Source organism: Helianthus annuus, chromosome 11, assembly GCF_002127325.2.
Source record: "Helianthus annuus cultivar XRQ/B chromosome 11, HanXRQr2.0-SUNRISE, whole genome shotgun sequence".
In the NCBI taxonomy this organism is placed as follows: domain Eukaryota; kingdom Viridiplantae; phylum Streptophyta; class Magnoliopsida; order Asterales; family Asteraceae; genus Helianthus; species Helianthus annuus.
In genome coordinates, this window is record NC_035443.2 from 185,023,846 (window position 1) to 185,045,869 (window position 22,024).

A 22,024-nucleotide genomic window follows, 5' to 3' on the forward strand; every position below is an offset into this window, starting at 1 on the left:
ATTATTTTGTGGAGAATCCGCTCTACAATGCCGAAACGTTTAGAGATCGGTTTCGTTTACCAAAAGAATTATTTTTAAAGATTGTTGGAGACATCGAAGCAAGCGATGAATGGTTTCAAGAAGGTTACGATGCGAGGGGCAAACCAAGTTTCACGGCGATACAAAAATGCACGTCCACCATTCGACAACTAGCGACAGGTAACCCTCCTGATCAATATGATGAATACCTAGCTATGGCGTCCAGAACTTCCTGTGAATGTCTGCAATTTTTTTTGCAACGCGGTCATTAAGTTGTATGGTAAAGAGTTTTTACGTAAACCGACGAGCCACAACATCTCACGTATTTACGCCGCACATGAGGCTAGATGGCATTTTCCAGGGATGCTCGGTAGCATCGATTGTACACATATCGAGTGGAAAAATTGTCCAAGAGAGTTGCGAGGGGCGCATGTTAAGGGTGACATCAAAAGACCAACCATCATACTAGAAGTGGTGGCGTCGAATGATTTATGGATTTGACATTCGTATTTCGGTGTTCCAGGTTCAAACAACGGCACCAATGTGTTGCACACGTCGCCGTTGTTTCAAACCGTAACGGATGGTACCACACCTTCCTCTCCTTTCTATGTTAACGGACGATATTACAAACGAGGCTTTTTTCTTGTGGATGGTATCTACCCGTCATGGTCAGTTTTTGTGAAAGCTCCCTCATTTCCTGTCGAGGCTAAAGAAATCGTGTTCAAAAAATTGCAAGAATCGGCAAGAAAAGATGTTGAGAGGGCATTTGGTGTTTTAAAGGGTAGATGGGGTATACTACACCGACCGGTTCGTGCGATGAACAAGAAAGCAATACATAGCATAGTGTATGCATGTATCATATTGCACAATATGATAATCAAAGAAGACGGACGTGCAATATCCCTGGATTGGGTGCCGGATCCTCCTACACAAGTTCAAGTTCCACAAAATATCCAACAAGAATTGCGTGATGAAGAAACTAACTTTCGGTTGAGATACGATTTAATCGAACTAGTAGGTTCTTTAGGTTTGGAGTTTCATGAGTCAGACGAGGAGTAGAGTTTTTTTAGTATCTTTTTTTTTAGAGTAAATTACAAGTTTTGTCCTTTATGTTTTCATCAAATTGCAGGCGCTGTCCTTTTGGCCAAAAGTTTACAGGCGGTGTCCTTAACCTTTCAAAATCTTGCACCTTTTGTCCTTTAGCCCAAACCTGGTTAGAAATCCTAGTTAAAACATGAGGGTATAATGGTAAACATTGAGAAACTATATAATAAAAATTAATAATTTCTGGTGATTACTTCAAAAATCACTATTAAGCAACACCCATCTTTTCATCACCGTCAATCTCACTTTATTCTGGCATTCTCCATTCACCTTCCACTACAGTCATCCTTGTTTAACCACAAATTCAATCACAATTCTCCTGTAACCACTTCAATTTTCACACAATCCATCTCATCAACAACATCCAGATCTCAATTTTAACAACCAATTATTAGATAATGATCCGTACATTTGTGTGTGTGCAAGTTAGGGTTTGAAACCTGAAAGTATAAGATCCAAATCTCGATTTGATCAATCAGAAGCTGATAACGAAGCTGGTATTCTTTAGGAAGATGGCGACACATTGGGGGTCTACAATTAGGGGAATGTTCTAAACACCCTAAATTAATTTTCACAACAATCAATCAATATCCATTTTCACCCATCCACAAAGATGAAATCTCTGTTTGGTAGTCCAGGCAAGATCAACGGCCTCGTGTTGAGGACCTGCCAGTGCTTATTTGCTGCTGCTTCTCTCTCTGTCATGGCCTCTGCTTCTTCTGGATTCTCCACTTCTACTTCCTTCTGGTATATGGGTGTTTTTTTAATGTATAGTGTATATGGGTGTTTTTTTAATGTAAAGTTAGATGTATAGGTTGATAGCAAACTTTAAAGGGATGATTCTTCTCTCTCTGTCATGTCCCAATAATTGATTAATTATGTAAAGATAAAAGGATGATTTTTTCTTGTTTGTAATCCATTGTCAAGAGGATCATAATCTAGACACAGGGGTCACCCTTTTAAACTTAGAAAGTTAGAATCTTTATGTGATTAACTTTGGCTTTCGTGAGTATTCATCTTAAAGTGATGTTTTGGAGTTCTTTGATTTGTGGTGTTCAGTCCTAATGTACGAATCATTCTCTCATAACTGGTTAGAAATCATTCTCTCCAAAATGTTTACAAAAGGGTTGGTGAGGGTTATAAATGGGGAATAGAAAGGGTTGAGAGGGAAATTACCATTTTACCCTCATGCGCATTGCACATGACAATTTTTAACTGAGATTTCTAACTAGGTTTGGCCTAAAGGACAAAACGTGCAAGATTTTGAAAGGTTAAGGACACCGCCTGTAAACTTTTGGCCAAAAGGACAGCGCCTGCAATTTGATGTAAACATAAAGGACAAAACTTGTAATTTACTCCTTTTTTTAAATTGTAACCTAAAATATTTCTAGTATGTTAAATTGAACTAGTATGTTTTAATTTTAGTGAAATTTATAATTTTAGTGTTTTATTGTTAATTTCTAATTTAAAAATAAAAATTAAAAAAATTTGTGAGTGATGGAATTCTATCACTAGTGACCACCGCCACTACAAAATGCTTGTGAGTGATAGAATAGTGGCTGATGACATGGCAGGAGTTGATTGGATGCTTGTGAGTGATGGAATTCTATCACTAGTAACCACCCCCACTCCCCTTATACGTACCGTATATGGCTCGTATACTACGTACAAGTATTATACGCACAAGTATTATACGTACCGTATACATTTATCGAATTTATCAGCATACATTTTTGTCCGACTCGTAATAAAAAAAATGAATATATTCATGTTTATACGATTGTATACACTTTATATTCAAAGTGTATACAATCATATACATTGTTACGATCGTATACACTAAAAATTCAGTTTTTTTTTTTCAAAATCATTCAAACAATCGATCCTCATTATGCTAATCTACGCTACACGATACGCTAACTAGCAAGTTACGGAATCACAAATTCTATTCTACGAACAAGACTTAGAAACGTACCGTACGAGAAGAACGATAGAAGAAAACGTCACGAACGATCCAATAGTTGTAACTATCATAGCTCGTTGAGTTGACCAACTTGCCTCACTTGTATATAAACTTATTCAAGTTTGTTTCCGTTTTAATGTATGGCTTGCAATATTTAGCGATATTTTCTTGTATGTGCCACTGACATAGTGAATGACCGCATTCGGAAACACGCTTGCACATGCGTTCATGAGGACGAGGTCGCTGTCCGTTACTATTACACAAGGCTCCATAGCACTGTCAAATGAATCTTTCAACTTCTGTAACACCCACATGAAGTTTTCCTCTTGTTCCTTGGTTATGAACGCATGGGCAATGCAAAAAAGAGAGGTGTATAGGTGTGACACCAATAATCTAGATGAGGGGCATGTTGTACTCGTTCGTCTTGTAGGTGGAGTCTATAAGCAACACACGCGGGAAGGCACGCCACAACATGTTCGACTTCGGGTGGATAAAGAAAACATCTTGTAGCCTTTCATCCTTTTTAGATGTTCGGTGGAAGAAAACAAACCCAATTTTTTTTTTCAACCGGTTGAAGAGAATCTGCATTGGAGTCTCACTGACTTGCTCCCTCCGACCCAATTTCGCTTGCGTATTGTATATTTTATTTCTTGTTGAGACATTTTCGGGGTTCTGTTTTTTAATGGTCGAAAGAATGTCTCGCGGTCGCATGTTATAGTGCGTCAACTGCCCCACCATTCTCTTTTCCACTGGAGTCAGCTTCATTAGGGACAAATGTCCCTCAGAATACAAAAAGGGTTCATAGTTCTGCTTAGCTTTGTCAACCCTTAGAGTCCAAACTCTTAACCTCTTTATGTATGTCCTGATCAGTTGGAACTCGCAACCGGGTTTCCTATATCCGCTACGTCTAACCGTGGTTGTTTGGTTGTGGTGGCCGCCACAATTGCACATAAGCCATATTTTTAGGGGCTAGAGGCTTTCTCGTAGTTCATGCGTTTAATGGCTATGGCGTACCCGTTGTCGCGTCCGATGAATCAACACTAGTTAAGTAAATCATCCATGCTATTGAATTTCTGATGGAACACTTTGGGGTTATAAAAATAGTTCTATTAAACGTGCCACAAATAAACATATAAATAAATGTTATACCTAGTCGGTTTTAAACTCACTAGGTTCGTCGTCACCTTTACCCCCAAACAACGGTCCTCCACTACCGGGCGGGGGTTCTCCACTACCGGACGTCGGTGGATCTCCGTCATAGTCACCAAACCCAAAATCATTGGGAATTACACCAGCATTATTACCACCCTGATAGGCATCCAAACCCCACGGATCCTGCCTGGCATCAGACGCAAGACTTAGATCGGATGGAAGATTTAAATCAAACAACCCTTTGAATTGTTATTTTGATTCAAATCATACGTCGTCTGATTCGACTCGCTAGCCGAGTCACCAACGAAAAAATAACTGTCGCCCCAAAGCGACATTGATAGCATAATATAACTTGAATACAGAGAGAATATAGAAGAAATGAAAAGAAGTTGAATGAAAATGAATAAGATTATAGTCGTTTATATAGTAAGTTGTTACAGAATATTACGTATTGTCAAATTATTAACGCGTGAATCAAGGAATATTACGTCGAATAAAATAATTCGCACGACAATGAATCGAGGAATCTAACGTCGAATCAAGGAACCTTACATCGAGTCGCACGCGTATCTAGGAATATTATGTCGAATCAAAGAATTTTACTTCGAGATAACGATAGTTCAAAATTTCTCTATCGTCACCTCTCTTGTCGGTGGCCGCTATAAAATGTAAAAAAAAAAAAAAACTATTTCAGAAGGTATTTCTACGACCTTTCCTATCCCTAAAATGTATTGCTAATGGTATCCATCAGAAGCTACAATCACACCTTAAACCACTTAAGACTAGCATCGGTTTCAAGCCCTTAACTGAAATCGTGAGACGGTGCTGTAGGAATTACATTGGCCGTAGGCTAGGAATTACATTGGCCGTAGGCAAGGGACCTTGTCGTTTATCGTCTTTGTTCCAATAGGCTGCAACTTGCCCCTGCTCAAGCCTAGATTGTAACAGCCGAATATTTGTGTATGCAAGTAGGGCCGCAAACGCACTGATCGTTCAGCGAACAATTTATGAACCATTATGCAGAAAGTTCATCTGTGTTTGTTCGTTTAAGTGTTCATGAACAGTTCGTAAACACATTTATTCCCTTAACGAGTTTGCTCGGTTCGCTTATATGCAAGAAAGCATACAAAATGTTAGCCTGTGTCTTGCGCATACGTAAGTATATCTCGAGGTGTGTATGAAATATATGTAATATGTGTACGTACGTACGCAGGTATGTATAAACGCGAGTAGGGATTTGAGAACTTCCATCGTCATATAATCAGTTTAAATGTTTTAACATGTTAACAACTAATAATGACACCAGAAAACATAAAACTGAAATTCTGAAACAACATAAGACTTCACATTAACATAAACATTAGTTACTAGATGGTGTTGAGGAGGTTATTGGCGGGTCACGACGAAACTCCTTGACCACTGCAGCAAGTGCCTCAGGGTTTACACCGAGGTCACAGAGGGCAATGAGCACCGAAAGGGTTTGACGGTCTAACCCTGTGTCAAGAATGTTTGACATCTGGAAGACTAACTCGAGTGATTCCCTTGCGGTGCGTGCAGCATCTTGATCCATGAGAACCCGAAACTTATGAAAGAAATTGCTGCAAATTTCAAAATCAAACTTTGAATCAAATACATGACGGTGAGACATGAAAATCATAGCTATTCTCAAATTACCATGACAATTAGCCTTTAATAGAAACGAATATTATAAACATGAAGAATTTGACCAGAAAAGTCAAAATAAATCTCAATATGACAGATGCAACAATGCTAAAATCAAGCCAATTAGCTGAAAACTAAGATATTAAGCAGGAAAAACACGAAATCCTCACAATGTTCCAAGTATTCTATTGCACTTCGATTTTCAAATGTGATATTAAACCTGAAACTTCAATTTTACTGCATCTTGGAACACCAACAACATTCTAGCTCGAGCTTGGCCTGGCTCGGCTCGTGAGCTCGTGAGCTGGCTCGATAAGGTTTACATCCTTCATTTTTTTTGTCCCACATCGCTTAGAAAACAAAAACTAAGGGAGTATCTCCCTTATAAAAGAAGGTAAAGACAATGGAGATAGTGAATTAACTATTTATACTTGCATATTTAGCCATATGGTTAAATTAAATGGCAATTATGGCCCTTAGGCTATGAAGAAGTTCATTTTTAAGGGCTTTTTAAGTAATAAATTTTGCGGTTCTTTGTTAGTTCGAGCTAGATCGAGCCGAGCCGAGCTAGCTTGAATTCTAATCGAGCCGAGCTCGAGCCTCAAATCTCAGCTCGATTTGAAATTCGAGCTCGAGCCGAGCCAGCTCGAATCGAGTTCGAGCCGAGCTCGAGCTGGGTCTAGCTCGGCTCGACTCGGCTCGTTTACAGCCCTAAAGTACATCAAAGTATCAAACTTTGAATCATGTACATGACAATTAGACATGATGATCACTGTCAAGAAGTATACTATCCAAACAGCCATTACAAATCCTTCACAAATTGCCCTTTAATAGAAATAAATATTTAGGATTGCAACAGATAAAAGTGTAAATATATACCACCAACAACAACCCATTGGACATACGTATACAAGTGTTAGAAATTTGAGCACCGTATAAGCCTAAGTTGTCAACTACTAAATTACCAACGTTTTCTTTCAACTAGATTTCAAAACAGCCAGGAGTTGACTAAAAGCTTGAATCTTTTAATGTAACTTTTCATTTTTCATTACTATATGTAATAAGTAAATTTAATTATATTAGAGATTCATGAATTATCTATGTAGTTAATATCCCGATATATCAGTGATATATCGATTATCGGTCCCCTTCCGAGATGTCGGTGCAAAATATCGGTCGGAATATTGTTACCGATAATATCGGCGATTTTGACCGATATTTGATCGAAATTGGACCGATATATCACCAATTTTCCCGATATCAGTACCTTTCTTCTTATTTCTACCATTTGTGTTTCTTCTTATTGCTGCTATTAGTGTTTTAAGTATTAATTGTTAGTTGTTAGTGTTTTAAGTCTTAGTCAGTTCCTACTCAAAACTAACACATTAAGCATCAAAAATCATCAAAATTCTCACACTGTTCCAAATATCCAATCGCACTTTAACTTTTAATTGCCATATTAAACCTAAATCACCTTAAAACGGATTTCGCTGCAGCTTAAACACCTAAATCATTCTATTCGTAAAAAATTCAGATCAAATTCAAACGCACAATTATATAAGGCCAATTTTGGTCTGTTATTATTATTCACATGATTCGTCAATTATACGAGAATTTGTGGGTTAAATAAGAAGATAACAAATCATAGAGCATGAATAGATGATTGTAAGAAGGTAATTAATTAATATCAAGAGTGAAGAAAGCGAATACCTGAATGAAGCTTCTCAATTGGGGAAATTAGGGTTTCGAATTTGGGATGAGTGAAGAAGAAAGGGGGTCTAGAATTAATGATTTGATTTTGTGTTGCTACTTTTGAAACCTAAAGTGAATATTTTAAATTGCGTTAAAAGAAAATTTGAATATTGAATATTTTATTTATTTATTTTGAACGGTTATTGAATATTTTTGGCAATGTTTTAAAACTAGTAGATGTCCCGCCCGCGTTGCGGGGCGATGCCGAATAATTCTCAATCAATTAAAAAAAAGACTACTATAATTTTGCTATGAAAAAAAAAAAACGATGATAAAACCGTAATTTTGGGTTCAGGGCAAAACTATAATTTTTCAGGACTAATGAGCCAGTGTTAGGCTGCTAGAGTTATACGCCGCCCGTGTTGCGGGGCGCTAAACCGAGTATTTCTTAGGTTAATAACATGTACGCCTTTATGTCAGTTAGCTATGCATGCTACCTATAACACCATATAAAAAAAGATACATCAAGTTAACCAATTAAAGAAAAACAGTACCATAGTTATGATGAAAAAAATTAACTAAAACGATGACAAGCGTGTAATTTAGAGTTGGGGGGCAAAACAATAACTTGTCAGGACAAATTAGCGAGTGATAGGCAGCTGTTTGGCGTGAATAAAAACAAAATTAAATCAACAAAGTAAAATAAAACACTACCATGGTTTTGGCAAAGAAAAAAACGATGGCAAGATTGCATTTTTTAGCGGAGGTATGATCGTAAATTTAAAATGGAGGTAAAATAATATTTTTAACTGAGGGCAAAACCATTTTTTTTTGAAATGGGGGCAAAATCGTAATATTTTATTTGCGGGCAAAAGCGTAATTTTTAGTTGGGGGCAAAATCGTAATTTTAAAGTGGGAACGAAATCGTGATTTGACAGGACTCTAGCTGAGGCAAAACCATAATTTTATTTTGAGCTGGGGGCAAAATTGTATTTTTTAACTGAGGGCAAAATCGTAAATTTAAGCCGGGGGCAAAAGCAAAACTTTATTTCGATTCGAGGGTGAAATCGTAATTTTACACCTAGGATAAAATTGTAATTTGACATAACCTATAAATAACTATTATATAAAAAAAAAACTAAAAGTCAACATGGCCGCCCAAAATGGCCAATGAGATGAAAACCCTATTCCCGGCTTACGTAAGCATCTTCTAATGTTAATGGAGATAATCCGGTTTTTTATAACGTACCGGATTTGGTTTAGAAACGGTTTAACTGGGTGTATTGGGCGGTTTAGATTGTTTGTTTCGTAAACAGATGTCTAAATGGTTCAGACATTTGGCTCTGAATGGTTAAGCATTTTACTGAGTCTGAATGGTTAAGAACTCTTATCTGAATTGGTCAGACATTTCTCTCTGAATTGATAAGCATTATACTGGTTCTTAATGATTCATACCTCTTATTGCTCAACACTTAATAGTTTAGAGATCTTAATAGTTCAATACTTACCCATTCAAAGATACTCAAACAACCCCTAAATGATAATGTGAGTTGAAATGTCTTTCATTAAAAAAATTTAACAAAGACTACATATAGTGTTGGGTAGGGATGAGCATGGTACCGGTACCGATACCGTAAATACCGTTACCGAAATTGAGGAAATGTGGATACCGATTACCATACCGTATTTATAGATTCGGTATCGGACTATCGGTACTGGTATTTCCGTACTTTACTACATTGATACTGCTTTGGCGTCATCCATTGTTTTACCTAAAAAATATCATGTGTAACCCATCCATCCATTATTAACTAAACTACAGTAATATATACAGAAATGTAAACAAAAGGTAAACATATTAAGTAGTAAAAAATCAAAAGGTAAACATTCATTGGTTCGACTTTTTAACATCGAAATTCCAACATGTCTAAAACAACATAATTGATTAAAAATAACCAAACAAAAAAAATTTGATATTGGTTTAATCTCTTTAATCGCTTTGCATTTTCCCTTTTCCTCTTTAGTTTTGCATATTTATCGCATCTTCAATCCAACGTAAAACCCCTTGGAATTCATTATTAAATTCAGTATTAATACCGGTATTTACCGAAAAATACCGGTACCGATATCGAATTTCGAAAAATCTATTACTGATACCGGTACCGTTTATGATCGGTACGGTACCGGTGCGGTACCGGTATTTCGGTAAAAAATCTCATCCCTAGTTTTGGGATATGGACCTCTAATAATCCCTACTAGACGTCATTGGCCATTGACAGTCCCACCTTTTTTATTCCTCGTAACAGTCCCACCTTTCAATTATTTTTCCTCCACCGGTCCTCAGTTAAAAATTTTTAACGGAGTTAAGTTTTTTTCCGAATTACAAACTGATGTTTTAAGGCTTTTGATCAGAACGATGATACGAGTCTATTGATGTAAAACTCACCAAGGGGTTTGAGTAGAATTTTGATGTGTAGGGGAAGGAAATTTAAAATAAAAGCTTGTCTTCTAGAAGTTAAAACTTGCCTAATCTGGAAAGCATCTTAATTCTTAAAGTAGTATAATTCCAAAAATGTCTACACGAGATGTATAATATAGATGATTCGGACACCGCCATATACAATAAACCATGATCCCAATCCATTAAATTGGCACAGTCGTCTTACATGTTTAATCTGGTTATTTTGTTTTGTTGTTTTTAAAAAGCGTAGTTGATCGTTTGTTCTTTAACTTTTTGTCCAAACTAACCGAACCAAACTTTGAACATCTCTACTCAATACTCATTCCTGACTTTCTCGGTCCTATTTGCTACTAACCACAGTCGCTAACCCACGAAATAAATTGTTGCCTGCCTCCTACCCATATTTCCTCTTCACTACTCACTCTTCACAATTGCATCATCCACATGGCCCAAAAAATCAACCCAAAAATGCTATTGTTGGTGCTCATATTATAATAATTATTAATATTAATATATATTTATTATAGTTATGTTCAAAATCTAATCTTGTCGATTATGATTTCCTAGTTTTATGTCTTAAACTACTTAAAGCATCTAAGATCATACGGTGTAGGTGTGGAAAACCAGCGTTGTTGCCTCTCCACGTCGTGTACACCGGCCCGTCAACGGCAGGGGCGAAGGATCATGGGTGCTCGGGGGTGCACCCGCCCACCCCAATGTTTCAGTTATAAGTGTATATGGTCCGATTTTTCGTTCGAAAATTTTAAAATTATATAGGATCGCCCCCCTGATTATTTTTCCTAAATGATGGGTAGTTTTGTCAGAACTCAAGGATTGAAACTACAAACACAGTTTTATTATGAATCTCAGCAAACAGATACACGCAATAGACAATCACTCAACACAGATTGTTCTACAAGTAAAGATCTCCAGTAGTATGATCTGTATAAGACAGAAGGAAACCCTAATCTCACGAATGTACGTGTGAGTAGAGGGAATCAAGACAGAATGATATAAGATGAGAGCGAGTGAAGTAAGGAGCTCAAGTATATCAGCCACACCAACCACCCTTCTTTATAAGGGCCAAGCCCTAAGGGGCCACCGAGAATCATGGGAGCCCAAAGCAGGCAACAGCTAAGCCCAAAGACAGCAACAGCTTGGAACAGCTGGGCACAACGGCTACTAGCCCAAATACAGCAGAGCAAACCTCACAAACAATAAACATGGAAATAAATTAGAGAAGGCAATGAACATTTAAACTGAATAAATAGTATAAATAGTATTTTTAACCCCCCCCCCCCCCCCCCCCCGCAGTTTAAATGTGAAAAAGATTAGACAGACCTAAGTACTTACACATGTCTGCATGAGCTTTTGGTAGCAGGCCTTTAGTGAAAATATCTGCCAGTTGATGTTCAGACTTGACACCAGTGGCTTTAATTAAGCCTGAAGCAATTTTTTCTCGCAAAAAAAAAGGTCAACCTCGAAATGTTTCGTTCTGTCATGAAAGACAGGGTTAGCAACAATGGATAAAGCTGCTGTGTTGTCACATTTCAGCACAACAGGAATATCCACATCCACTTTCAGTTCCCTTAAGATGTTCATCAACCATAATACTTCACATGTAGCATTGCACATAGATCGATACTCTGCTTCGACAGAGGATCTTGAGACAACGTTTTGCTTTTTGCTTTTTCAGGAGATCAATGAGCTTCCAAGGAATATACAAAAGCCGGTGACAGATCTGCGGCTTTCAACACATTTGGCCCAGTCCGAATCTGCAAAGGCTGTTAAATGAAAAGTGCTACTTTTTTGAAAAAGAATGCCAGTACCTGGAGCACTTTTCAAGTAGCGCAGAACCTTGAAGGCAATTTGGGTATGAGCCTCAGTTGGCTTATGCATAAACTGAGACAAATAATGAACCGAATAGGCAATGTCCGGTCTTGTATGTGATAGATAAATTAATTTTCCTATCAGTTGTTGATACTGTGTGACATTCACAGGTTTTGACTTAGTGAGAGTTAGATTTGTCAAAACATGATTTTGATCTATGGGACAGCCGTTGGGCTTACTTCCACTCATCCCGTATTCATTTAACAGGTCCATACAGTACTTCCTTTGAGAAACGCAAATGCCATTGGTAGTTTTAGTTACCTCAATGCCCAAGAAATATTTGAGTAGGCCAAGATCTTTGATTAAAAACTCAGTTTTTAAAAAATCCTTAATTTTGTTTATTTCTTTTTCACAGTTTCCAGTTAGAACAATATCATCTACATAAACAAGAAGCACAATAAACACAGAGTTCACAGATTTGATGAACATGGAATGATCACACTTAGATTGTGTAAAGCCAATTTTGACCAACACTTGAACAAGTTTTTCATTCCACATTCGTGGAGCTTGCTTTAGGCCATATAGAGACTTATTTAACTTACATACTTTGTTCCCTTTAACATTTAACCCATCAGGTAAAGACATATAAACTTCCTCTCTAAGATTACCATATAGGAAGGCGTTGTTAATATCAAGTTGATACAAGGGCCAATCATTTTGGACAGCTAGACTAACAACACATCTGACAGTTACCATTTTAACGACAGGGGAGAATGTTTCCTCAAAGTCAATCCCCTCTCGTTGGTTAAAGCCTTTGGCCACAAGCCGAGCTTTGAACCTATCTACTTCCCCTGTTGACTTGTATTTGACCTTAAACACCCATTTACACCCAATAGGTTTTTTACCACTAGGAAGATCAACAATATCCCATGTATTATTCTTATACATGGCAGATAATTCATCATTCATTGCATCAATCCATCTTTTATCATTAAGGGCATCTTTATAGGTGCATGGTTCAATTATTTTATTGATATTAGCAGCAAAGCAAATGTTCTCACTAGGTAAGTTGGAATAATTGACGACTTTATCATAGCTATATTTTGCATTCCCAACAATATAATCATCGAATCTTTTAGGAATAGAAGCGGTCCTAGTGGACCTTCTAATGTTTTGAGTACCCTTAGGAAGGTTTGACTCATCACCAATGCCACTAGACTCAGCCCTCACAGGTTCAGTTGTAGCCCCCATGGACTCATTCCTCTCAGTCTCAACGTCAGCTCCTGATGATTGCTGAGTATTACTATCGACAGTTGACTCAACTGCATCACTGTGTTGCTGAGTCACAGTGGTTGAGTCAGTAATATCCTTCTCTTCATCATTGGGATTTGTATCACTTGATGTTTCAAAATTGTCAAAGAAGTTGAGTTGGTTTAGAAAGTTTGTACTTATTTGTTCATGAGTGTTATTAAAAGGGAAGACAGTTTCGTGAAAACTGACATCCCTAGAAAAAATGAATTTTCTTTGTTCTAGCTCCAAACCTTATAACCCTTTTTAAGATTTGAATATCCCGTAAAAACACATTTTTCAGCTCGTTCCTCAAGTTTATCAGAGTTGTCTAAAATGGTAAAATAGCAAAGGCAATCAAAAACTTTCAAGTGATCAAGAGAAGGTTTAAAGCCAAATAACATTTCATAAGGAGAACAACCATGCAACACAGAAGAGGGAAGCCTGTTAATCAAGTAGGAAGCAGTAAGCACACATTCAGACCAGTATTTGAGGGGAACTTTAGACTGAAATAATAAAGCTCTTGCAACATTTAGCAAGTGTCTATGTTTTCTCTCCACAACACCATTTTGTTGTGGAGTATATGTGCATGAGGTTTGATGAAGAATCCCTTTGTTTTTAACAAAGGATGACATCTGAGAATTAATAAACTCGGATCCGTTATCACTACGAAAAACCTTGATATCGACTTCAAATTGAGTTTTGACCAGATTGTAAAAATTTTGTATGTTTTCAAAAACTTCTGATTTGGATTTTAGTAAGTACACCCAAACAGTCCTGGTAAAATCATCAACAACTGTGAGGAAAAAATTGTACCCATCTATGCTAGTGACTTTGTAGGGACCCCAGACATCCAAATGAACTAGATCCCCTACTTTAGATGATCTGTGTTCACTTAGAGGAAAAGGGACTTTATGTTGTCACAAGGCTTGATGTTATTTAACTCAGTTTCAATTTGTAAGACTTTCAACACTTGTTCAGCTGGGTGACCCAGCCTTGAGTGCCAGAGCTTTATATTTTCAGTTTTACTCAAACAAGAAAAATTAGTGCCTAGAGGGTTACCATAAAAGTACAAACCCTCAGTTTGTCTACTAGTCACCAGGGTTTTCTTTGTGCAGGAATCCTGAATGTAACAAGTATTTTCATCAAAAAATGACCCTAAGTTTGTTGTCCTTGGCTAACTTATAGACAGAAATAAGATTCACATAGTACTCTGGCACAACAAACACATCTTTTAAGATCACAGAGTCTGACAACTTAAAGGACCCAATTTTAGTGACTTTAGCATCTGTCCCATTTGGGTGTTTAATGGTAATATTATATTCAGACACATCAACTAACACTACAAGAAATTGGGGTGTTTACCCACACATAATTTACCTACACATGTAAATGTGTGGGTATTTACCTACACATGTTTGTATATATGTGGGTAATAGTTGATGACATATTTTCATAATGATTAACACTTAATATGTGTTGGTAATACATATTAGCCACACATGGTATTGGTGGGAAAATTTCCCCCCCCCAAAATTGCCTACACATGTAACAAATTTTCGTCATGTGTAGCTAAATTATCTACACATATGTAAAAAGCTAATATATATGTAGGTAAATGATTATGTTTACCAACACATAATAATTTAAAAAAAATATAGATAAACTAAGTTAATATATACTTATTTTTTTATTTATGAAAATGACGTGGCAAATTAAATACCTACACATGATTAAAAATATACAATATGTGTAGATATTACATACCTATAAATTAAGTAAATATATATTTTTAATGATGTAGGACAAAACAAATATCTACATATATTGAAAAATGTACAATACGTGTAGGTATTGAATACGTATAAAATAAATAATTAAATCTTTTTTTAAGATGACGTGGCAAAAAATACCTACGTATATTTAGAAATGTACAATATGTGTAGATATTGGACACATAAAAAATAAATTATGAGGGCTCAGCGCTTCATTTAAAGCTCAAGCTCGGTTCGTTGGTAGTTTTTCAAGCTCCGACTCGGCTTGTATTTTATTTATTAATTAGTTTATATTAATTATAATAATTTATTTTTTCAAACTTTTATATATAACATAATATGTACACACACACACATATATATATGGGTTAAGTTATTCTACAAAGACTCCTAATTGTAAGAAGTGTAAGAAGTATTTATAGAGTTACAAGTGTCCAATAACTTAAAACCTAGACCCACTACACCACCACCAAAAAATTAAACACCCACCCCCAACCCCACGCAAAAAAAAAAAAAAAAAAAAAAAAAAAAAAAAAAAACCCTAACCCCCCACCCCTAAAGCTAAAAAAACTTAACCCCCGCACCCCCAACCCCCAAAAAAACCTAACCCCACCACCCCCTAAAACCCTAAAAAAATCCTAAACAACCACTGGTGATGGGTGTTTAGTTTTTTTTTTTTTAGTGGGTTTTTTTTTTTCAAGAGTCTTTATGCCCTTTCACAACTAGGAGGCTTTGTATTTGATCCTAATTCATATATTCATATATACTTTAGTTTGATAAATAATAATTTTTTTCAAATTTTTGGCTATTCCCGCCCTTAATATTGTTCCCTCCAACTAGTTTAATTCCCTCATTAGACGGTAGATTCACATATCTCATTCCAATATAACCGAGCCCTAATCTTCGCAAGTGTTGACGGTCGGTTTTCATCAAACCATAATATATACAGTCACGAACTTCCTTCCCCCCAAAACTCCCCCAGACTCTTCTTCTCCCCTTGAACCCTAATGCACGCGGCAAAACTCATGACGGCAAACCTCACGGCGGCAACCCCCACTTCTCACCTAACCGGCGGCAACCCTCTTCTCACCTAAGCGGCGACTACAATTGAGCCTTCTCCTCTCCTAACCCTAATACCAGCTCTGATGGTAACGATGGCGAAATCGCCACAAGCCAACGTCGGCTATAGCAGTGGAAAACCGCCACAGGTAAACCTTTTCCTGAAATTGTTGAAATCTAAATCGATTCTTCATTCGCTATTGTTACAGATCCAGGAACCTAAAGCCAAAATCACCCTTCACAAGAAACTAAGACGACACCGACCTTCGGTTTAGCGAACACAAGGCGTTGGATTTATGGTTCTGGTAAGTGGTTTTTATTATGTTAACTTCTAGGGTTTATGTTTATGTGTGTTTGGTTTTATTTTTATGTAAATTGTACATTTTATGTGTATTTAAATTGTATTGTCAAGGAACAGCTCCAAATTGAGCCCCAAAGATGGATGCAACACAGGGTTGGTGTTTTTATACTGGGATTAAGTAACAACATTAATCTTGTTTTTGAATTGTGATTTTGGGGCTTTGTTGACATGGATTTGTTTATTAAAATTGCTTTGTTCAATCATGCACATCACATATTTGATAATATGTCTAACTGAGATTCCATTTAGTCATGTAGAGTTTTTTTGTTTGCTTCTGTTTGATAATTTGTCATGAAACCAATCAATTTGTTGGAGTGAGCAAATATATGGAAACAGAAGACTCACCCTATGCAGCATATCGGTCTCGGTTTTGGTTCTAACTTGTGTATTCTTTTTTAACTTGTAGGTCACAATAGAAGGGTTTAAGAGCTATAAAAAACAAGTTACGACCAAAGACTTCAGCCTTAAAGTTAACTGTGGTGGTATGATATTCTTTCATGTTCTCTGTAGGGGTGTAAACGAGCCGAGCCAGCCTAGGCTCAAGCTCGGGCTCGAAGAAAAACGAGCCAGCTCGAAGCTCGTTAAACTAGCTCGCAAATTTGTGTAATTTACTTTAAATCAATTGACCTGTAAGAATAGAAAGTCCAAATCGCCAAAAGGGTCAACTTGGACTAGTAATTTATTACTGAGGGGTTCTTCATTTATAGATAGTATCCCCTCTATATTCTTTATTTAAGCAGCGACGTGGGACAAACTTTTACCCCAATCCTCTCTTTACTTTTATAGCCAATCCCACATTTTCTATATTAATCCAATACTAGGTGGGACTTATCTTTTAAGCCAATTCCTCCATAAAACCTGCATATTAATTTGTGTGCAAGTTCAAACTTTCTTATGTTTGGTTGTATGCAAGCTGTGACATGCTGGTACCAACATTTTCACATAACTTATTCGATAATATCACACAGGCAACTAAAGGTAGAGGCTATTAATGTGGAAAAATATCATAGCTTTCATTTTGAAACTTGATTCTATTTTATAACGTTATATACTAGTATTTGTGTAGGGATCATTTTGTTTTTAACTACAAATATGAACCTGAAAATTATATACACACGTATATATAATTAGCCTTTTAATTACAACGAGCCCAACGAGCGAGTCAACGAACCACCTAACGAGCGAGCCACGAACCGAACCTACCTTGGCTCGGGCTCGGCTCGTTTACAAATCGAGCCGAGCCAGCTCGTTTATAACCGAGCCAATTTCGAACCGAGTTTTTTTCGAACTTTTTTCGAGCGAACTTCGAGCGAGCCGCGAGATTTTTGAACAGCCCTAGTTCTCTGACCAATGTTTCTCTTTTATTCTTGTGTAATGCTTTCTATCATTACCGGAGCTTTTAGAAGATTCAACTAAGTAACACCATTTAAAAACAATAGGTATGTTGAAAAGAATGCTATGTCAAAAGAATAGGGAAGAAACCAATATTGATATTGTTATTAGAAGTGAGTTGTATATGATATACTTTTTCTATTGCGTTAAATTATATATATTTACAATCTCAACTTTTTATTTATTTGTTTTTACTTTTTAGTTATGGGAAAAAGATGGGAAGCTTCCGCAAATAAAAATTGATGAATTAGTCTTAAATTTAATGCCGGAATTGATTCACAAGGCGTTTGATGGCCCAGAATGAAATCGTGGAAAGTGCCACAAGGTTGGCCCGAATTCTACCCTGTAATAGTTATCTTATCTCTAACGGGTTAAATAAAAATTCGCTTCATTTTGTTAATGTCATGCTATGTTTTGTCAGGTTGTTTCTACGAATCAGTTTGCAAAGTTTGAAGAGGTCGGTTCGGGTTGCAACGCGTATGAAGTGGTCGGGTCAGTATTTTTGGTTGCAAACTTGTTTGGGCTTCATTTGGAAAACATGTACATTTCTCGAACGGTTTACGTTTGTGTTTTATTCAGAAAACATGTACTTTCCGAAACACGTGTTTAGTTATATATCTAATTCTTTTTGCATGGTTAATTTTAATTAGCCATACATAATATATTTTGTTTTATTGGTATTTCTTGATCCAGATTCAAATTTAATAACCATAAAAGAGTTACTGAATCGTATTGTGTGTGTGAAATCTAGTTAGTTTGTGTTTCTTCACTCATTTTACGTAATTGCTATTTAAGCAATTAATGGTTATACTTATTTCTTATTCTAGGTTTGAAGAAATCACTTTTTATACTCATGACGTTTTCTCTGAACCTGTTGATCCGAATGAGGTGCGTTGTTTCGATAATTTCCAATACTCATGTCGTTTTTTTGAACCTGTTTATATGTATATTTGTGGATATATATCATAGGTTGTATCGACATCTTATGTATCCATCCGAATCAATCATTTTCGAGTAAAAATGGAGTTGCAGGAAGCGATTTGCTTCCAGTTTTCGTCGCTTTTGTTATCGATCTCACTATAAGTCTGGATCTGACTGAAGATATGTGTTTAAAGCTTATTTGTTGCTTGTTTAGCTCTTGAAGATATTACATTCTATCGGTAAATGCTTGCGATTACGTTTCGATCAATACTTGTATATATTGTTTGCGTGTTTGACTTGAATCTAGCGGTTTTAGATGCGATTTATTTGGTTGTGGTTTTTGTATGCTTGTTTAAATTAATATGAATGTCTTTTGTTTCTGAAATTATTTAGATCATTATGTTTTTTGATGTTGCCTTTTATCTATTTATATGTGGATCAGTTAAACTGTAGAGGATTTGATAGAAGAAATTGAACAGATCAATCTGTTATATGTGATTCGTTCAGTTTGCTAAAATTGATTATTAGATGAAAAGGTTATGTTATAAAAGTTTATTTAACTCTCTGCAAGTTAATCTTTTTCGAGTTTACTTGAATACGCTGCTAACAATGATGGTGGCAGAGACGGTGGTCGTGGAGGACGTGGTGGTGGCAGAGTTATGCCGGTTTTTGTAAATATGCAACTGTCTGATCTACCATATTTTAAAAATGCAGCCTGCTTCAAACTGTTCCGACTGATGTACTGGAAAAGGGAAAGGCTATAGCTTCAAACTCTCATAAGACAAAACAATTTTTTTGTGAATGTCTCAGGTACCGCTTTCGTCACAGATTTAGTATTTATATATTCTTCACATTTTTATTTCTGACTAATGGATTTCTTCCTTTAAGAGCTTTGGAAGAACTTGACTATTGCTACATGCATCAAGAATTGAACCCCGAGCTTCGGTTAAGTCAATAAAGTCAAATATCGGCATAGCTGTTAATGCGTTAAACAGGTTTGTTTTTTTAACTATGCAACTGAATCAATATGTGATCTTTTGTTATACTTTAAAGTAGATAATATCGACTTAAAAATACAGTCAAATATAATTTTGTAGATGTTTATTATATTGGTTGTTTACTTGTTTATGGAAATCGAAAAGACTGTAAAGAAAGAGTGACAATTACCAAGTCGTTTGATACTTTCTTTCCTAAAATGACCTGTTTTGACCCGAACACAGTATGATCTGTTATCCGCCCCAACCGTTATGCCGGTTTTTGTAAATATGCAACTGTCTGATCTACCATATTTTAGAAATGCAGCCTGCTTCAAACTGTTCCGACTGATGTACTGGAAAAGGGAAAGGCTATAGCTGATGCATACAACACTCCTGAAGAAGATTATCCACCAAAAAACTTAGAACCAAAGTTGAAGCAGCTGGAGTCGATACTGTGATGACGTCAACTGTATGTTGGGATCAATAATGGTCAGGATCCAACTCTTGATTCTCTTGTTAAGCTGACAAGCCTTTTGATTATTTATGATTTTACTTGTAGTTTACATTTGTTTCATGTATTAATCAAATTGGCACTTTGTTTCATGTATTAATCAATGGTGATGTTTGTGACATTATGTATGATTTTACTGCCTTTTAGTTTACATGTGTTTCAACACATATTAAAATCAATACCAACACATCTTCAACATTTACCTACACATAATATTACTTTTACCTACATATAAGATTACTTTTACCTACACATATATTCATGCCACGTCATCCGCCACGTCAGATGCCACGTCACCTGCCACGTTGGATGCCACGTCACCTGCCACATCACCTGCCATGTCAGATGCCACGTCACCTGCCACGTCAGATGCCACGTCACCCGCCACGTCAAATGCCTTCTAAACAAATTGTTGTACTTTTAACCACACATATAAATGCCTTTTAGCCACACATATATGTGTAGGTATAGCTTGCTATATACCTACACATAACTTATGTGTGGGTAATGGCATATATCCACAGTCACGAGTCTACACATCATTACACTTAATTTATGTGTAGGTAAAGACAACTACCAACACACTATATGCTTTTTCCCACACATACTTTGTGTTGGTAAAGCACCAAATTTCTTGTAGTGTAAGTTAAACATGTTTTCACTGGTCATGACCATATGCTGGTTTGCACCAGAATCAATGATCCAATTTAGATTCTGTGTTGAAGGCCCCATAGAGTTAAAACAGAAAGAATTTTTATAGTTTCTAAGAGTAGAGAAGGAGTTAAAGCATTTACCTCCTACATTGGACTCTTTAGTTTTATTTTCATTCAGCAAACCTAGCAACTTAGAAAACTGATCAGCAGACAGAGTGTTCAAGGAACTAGCACTTTTGTCACTCACAGAATTGTTCACAGATGGACTATTGTTGCTATTAGTAGAATTATTAGACCTAGACCATTGACCATTTTGATTTGGCTTTTGTCTATAATTGGTAGGGTAGCCATGAAGCTCATAACATTTGTCAACAGTATGCCCAATTTTGTTGCAATGAGTACACTTAAGATTAGGATTAGGGCCCTTGTTAAACCTTTTTTTATTGTCATTGAAGTTATTTATTTTAGCAGCAAAACCAACATTAGGAGTTTTGGACCCAGTATTTGATCCTCTATGAGACTCTTCTCTAGAAATGATAGAGAAGGCAGTTTTGATAGTTGGTAGAGGATCCCTGGTTAAAAGATTAGTCCTAACAGGTTGATAAATATCATCCAGGCCCATCAGGAATTGGATAAGTTTAATTAGCTGATTAAATTCATTAAATTTAGTGGAAGCATTGCAAGTACAAGAGGGCAACTGTAGCATGGCATCAAATTGTTTCCACATTGTGTTAATCTTATGATAATATTCAGAGACACTAGCACCATTTTGACTCACAGAGTTAATTTTTTGAAATAGACCAAACACAACAGAACCATCAACTTTATCATAAGTATCTTTTAAATCATCCCAAACTTCAGACGCAAGCCTAGAATAGACTTGTCCAACATATAATTCCTCAGAAACAGAGTTCAAGATCCATGTTAACACAATTGAATTGCATCTGTCCCATTGACTAGCAAGAACATCATCAGTTTTAGATTTAACACAAGTACCATCAATAAACCCTAGTTTGTTTTTAGCCATTAGAGCCAGCTTCATAGCATTTGACCAAACCACGTAATTTTCAGTTCCTTTTAATTTAATACTCACAATAGTGAGACCACTGGAATCACTAGCATGCAGATATAGAGGATCACTGGCATCAAGCTTACTAACCAAGGTAACATATGAATCAGATTTATCAGGCATATTTGGCAGACAAA

General features: G+C 36.4%; 2 protein-coding genes across 5 annotated transcripts; one reads left to right on the forward strand and one right to left on the reverse strand.

Moving 5' to 3' along the window:
- Window positions 1-5,471: 5,471 nt before the first annotated feature.
- Window positions 5,472-7,735, reverse strand: LOC110891430 (mitotic-spindle organizing protein 1B). The gene is made up of 2 exons (XM_022139121.2): window positions 7,610-7,735; window positions 5,472-5,835 (listed from the first exon to the last, which is right to left on the reverse strand). Exon 2 carries the CDS (start codon window positions 5,805-5,807, stop codon window positions 5,598-5,600), a length of 210 nt encoding a protein of 69 aa, XP_021994813.1. The 5' UTR covers window positions 5,808-5,835; window positions 7,610-7,735; the 3' UTR covers window positions 5,472-5,597.
- An 8,089-nt stretch (window positions 7,736-15,824) lies between these two features.
- Window positions 15,825-20,296, forward strand: LOC110891429. 4 transcript variants are annotated; one of them, XR_002565339.2, is made up of 10 exons: window positions 15,825-16,152; window positions 16,213-16,308; window positions 16,771-16,846; window positions 17,959-18,081; window positions 18,178-18,248; window positions 18,584-18,644; window positions 18,726-18,916; window positions 19,392-19,487; window positions 19,566-19,672; window positions 19,980-20,296. XR_002565339.2 is itself a non-coding variant. In XM_035980369.1 (8 exons), the coding sequence occupies exons 3-7, from the start codon at window positions 18,047-18,049 to the stop codon at window positions 19,633-19,635; spliced, it is 381 nt and encodes a 126-aa protein (XP_035836262.1). In that variant the 5' UTR covers window positions 15,826-16,308; window positions 16,771-16,846; window positions 17,959-18,046; the 3' UTR covers window positions 19,636-19,672; window positions 19,980-20,296. The 4 variants fall into 4 exon arrangements, 1 of the variants encoding a protein (XP_035836262.1); XR_004873346.1 differs by lacking the exon at window positions 18,726-18,916 and having other exon boundaries at window positions 15,829-16,152; XM_035980369.1 differs by lacking the exon at window positions 18,726-18,916 and having other exon boundaries at window positions 15,826-16,308; window positions 18,178-18,296.
- The last annotated feature ends 1,728 nt before the right edge of the window (window positions 20,297-22,024 follow it).

Coding starts and splice junctions, on each gene's coding strand:
- LOC110891430 (XM_022139121.2), bottom strand. CDS start 5,807: ATGGATCAAGATGCTGCACGCACCGCAAGGGAATCACTCGAGTTAGTC.
- LOC110891429 (XM_035980369.1), top strand. CDS start 18,047: ATGGCCCAGAATGAAATCGTGGAAAGTGCCACAAG. Junction 18,645..19,391: donor AACCTGTTGATCCGAATGAG/GTGCGTTGTTTC, acceptor TTAAAAATGCAG/CCTGCTTCAAACTGTTCCGA. Junction 19,488..19,565: donor TTTTTTTGTGAATGTCTCAG/GTACCGCTTTCG, acceptor TCTTCCTTTAAG/AGCTTTGGAAGAACTTGACT.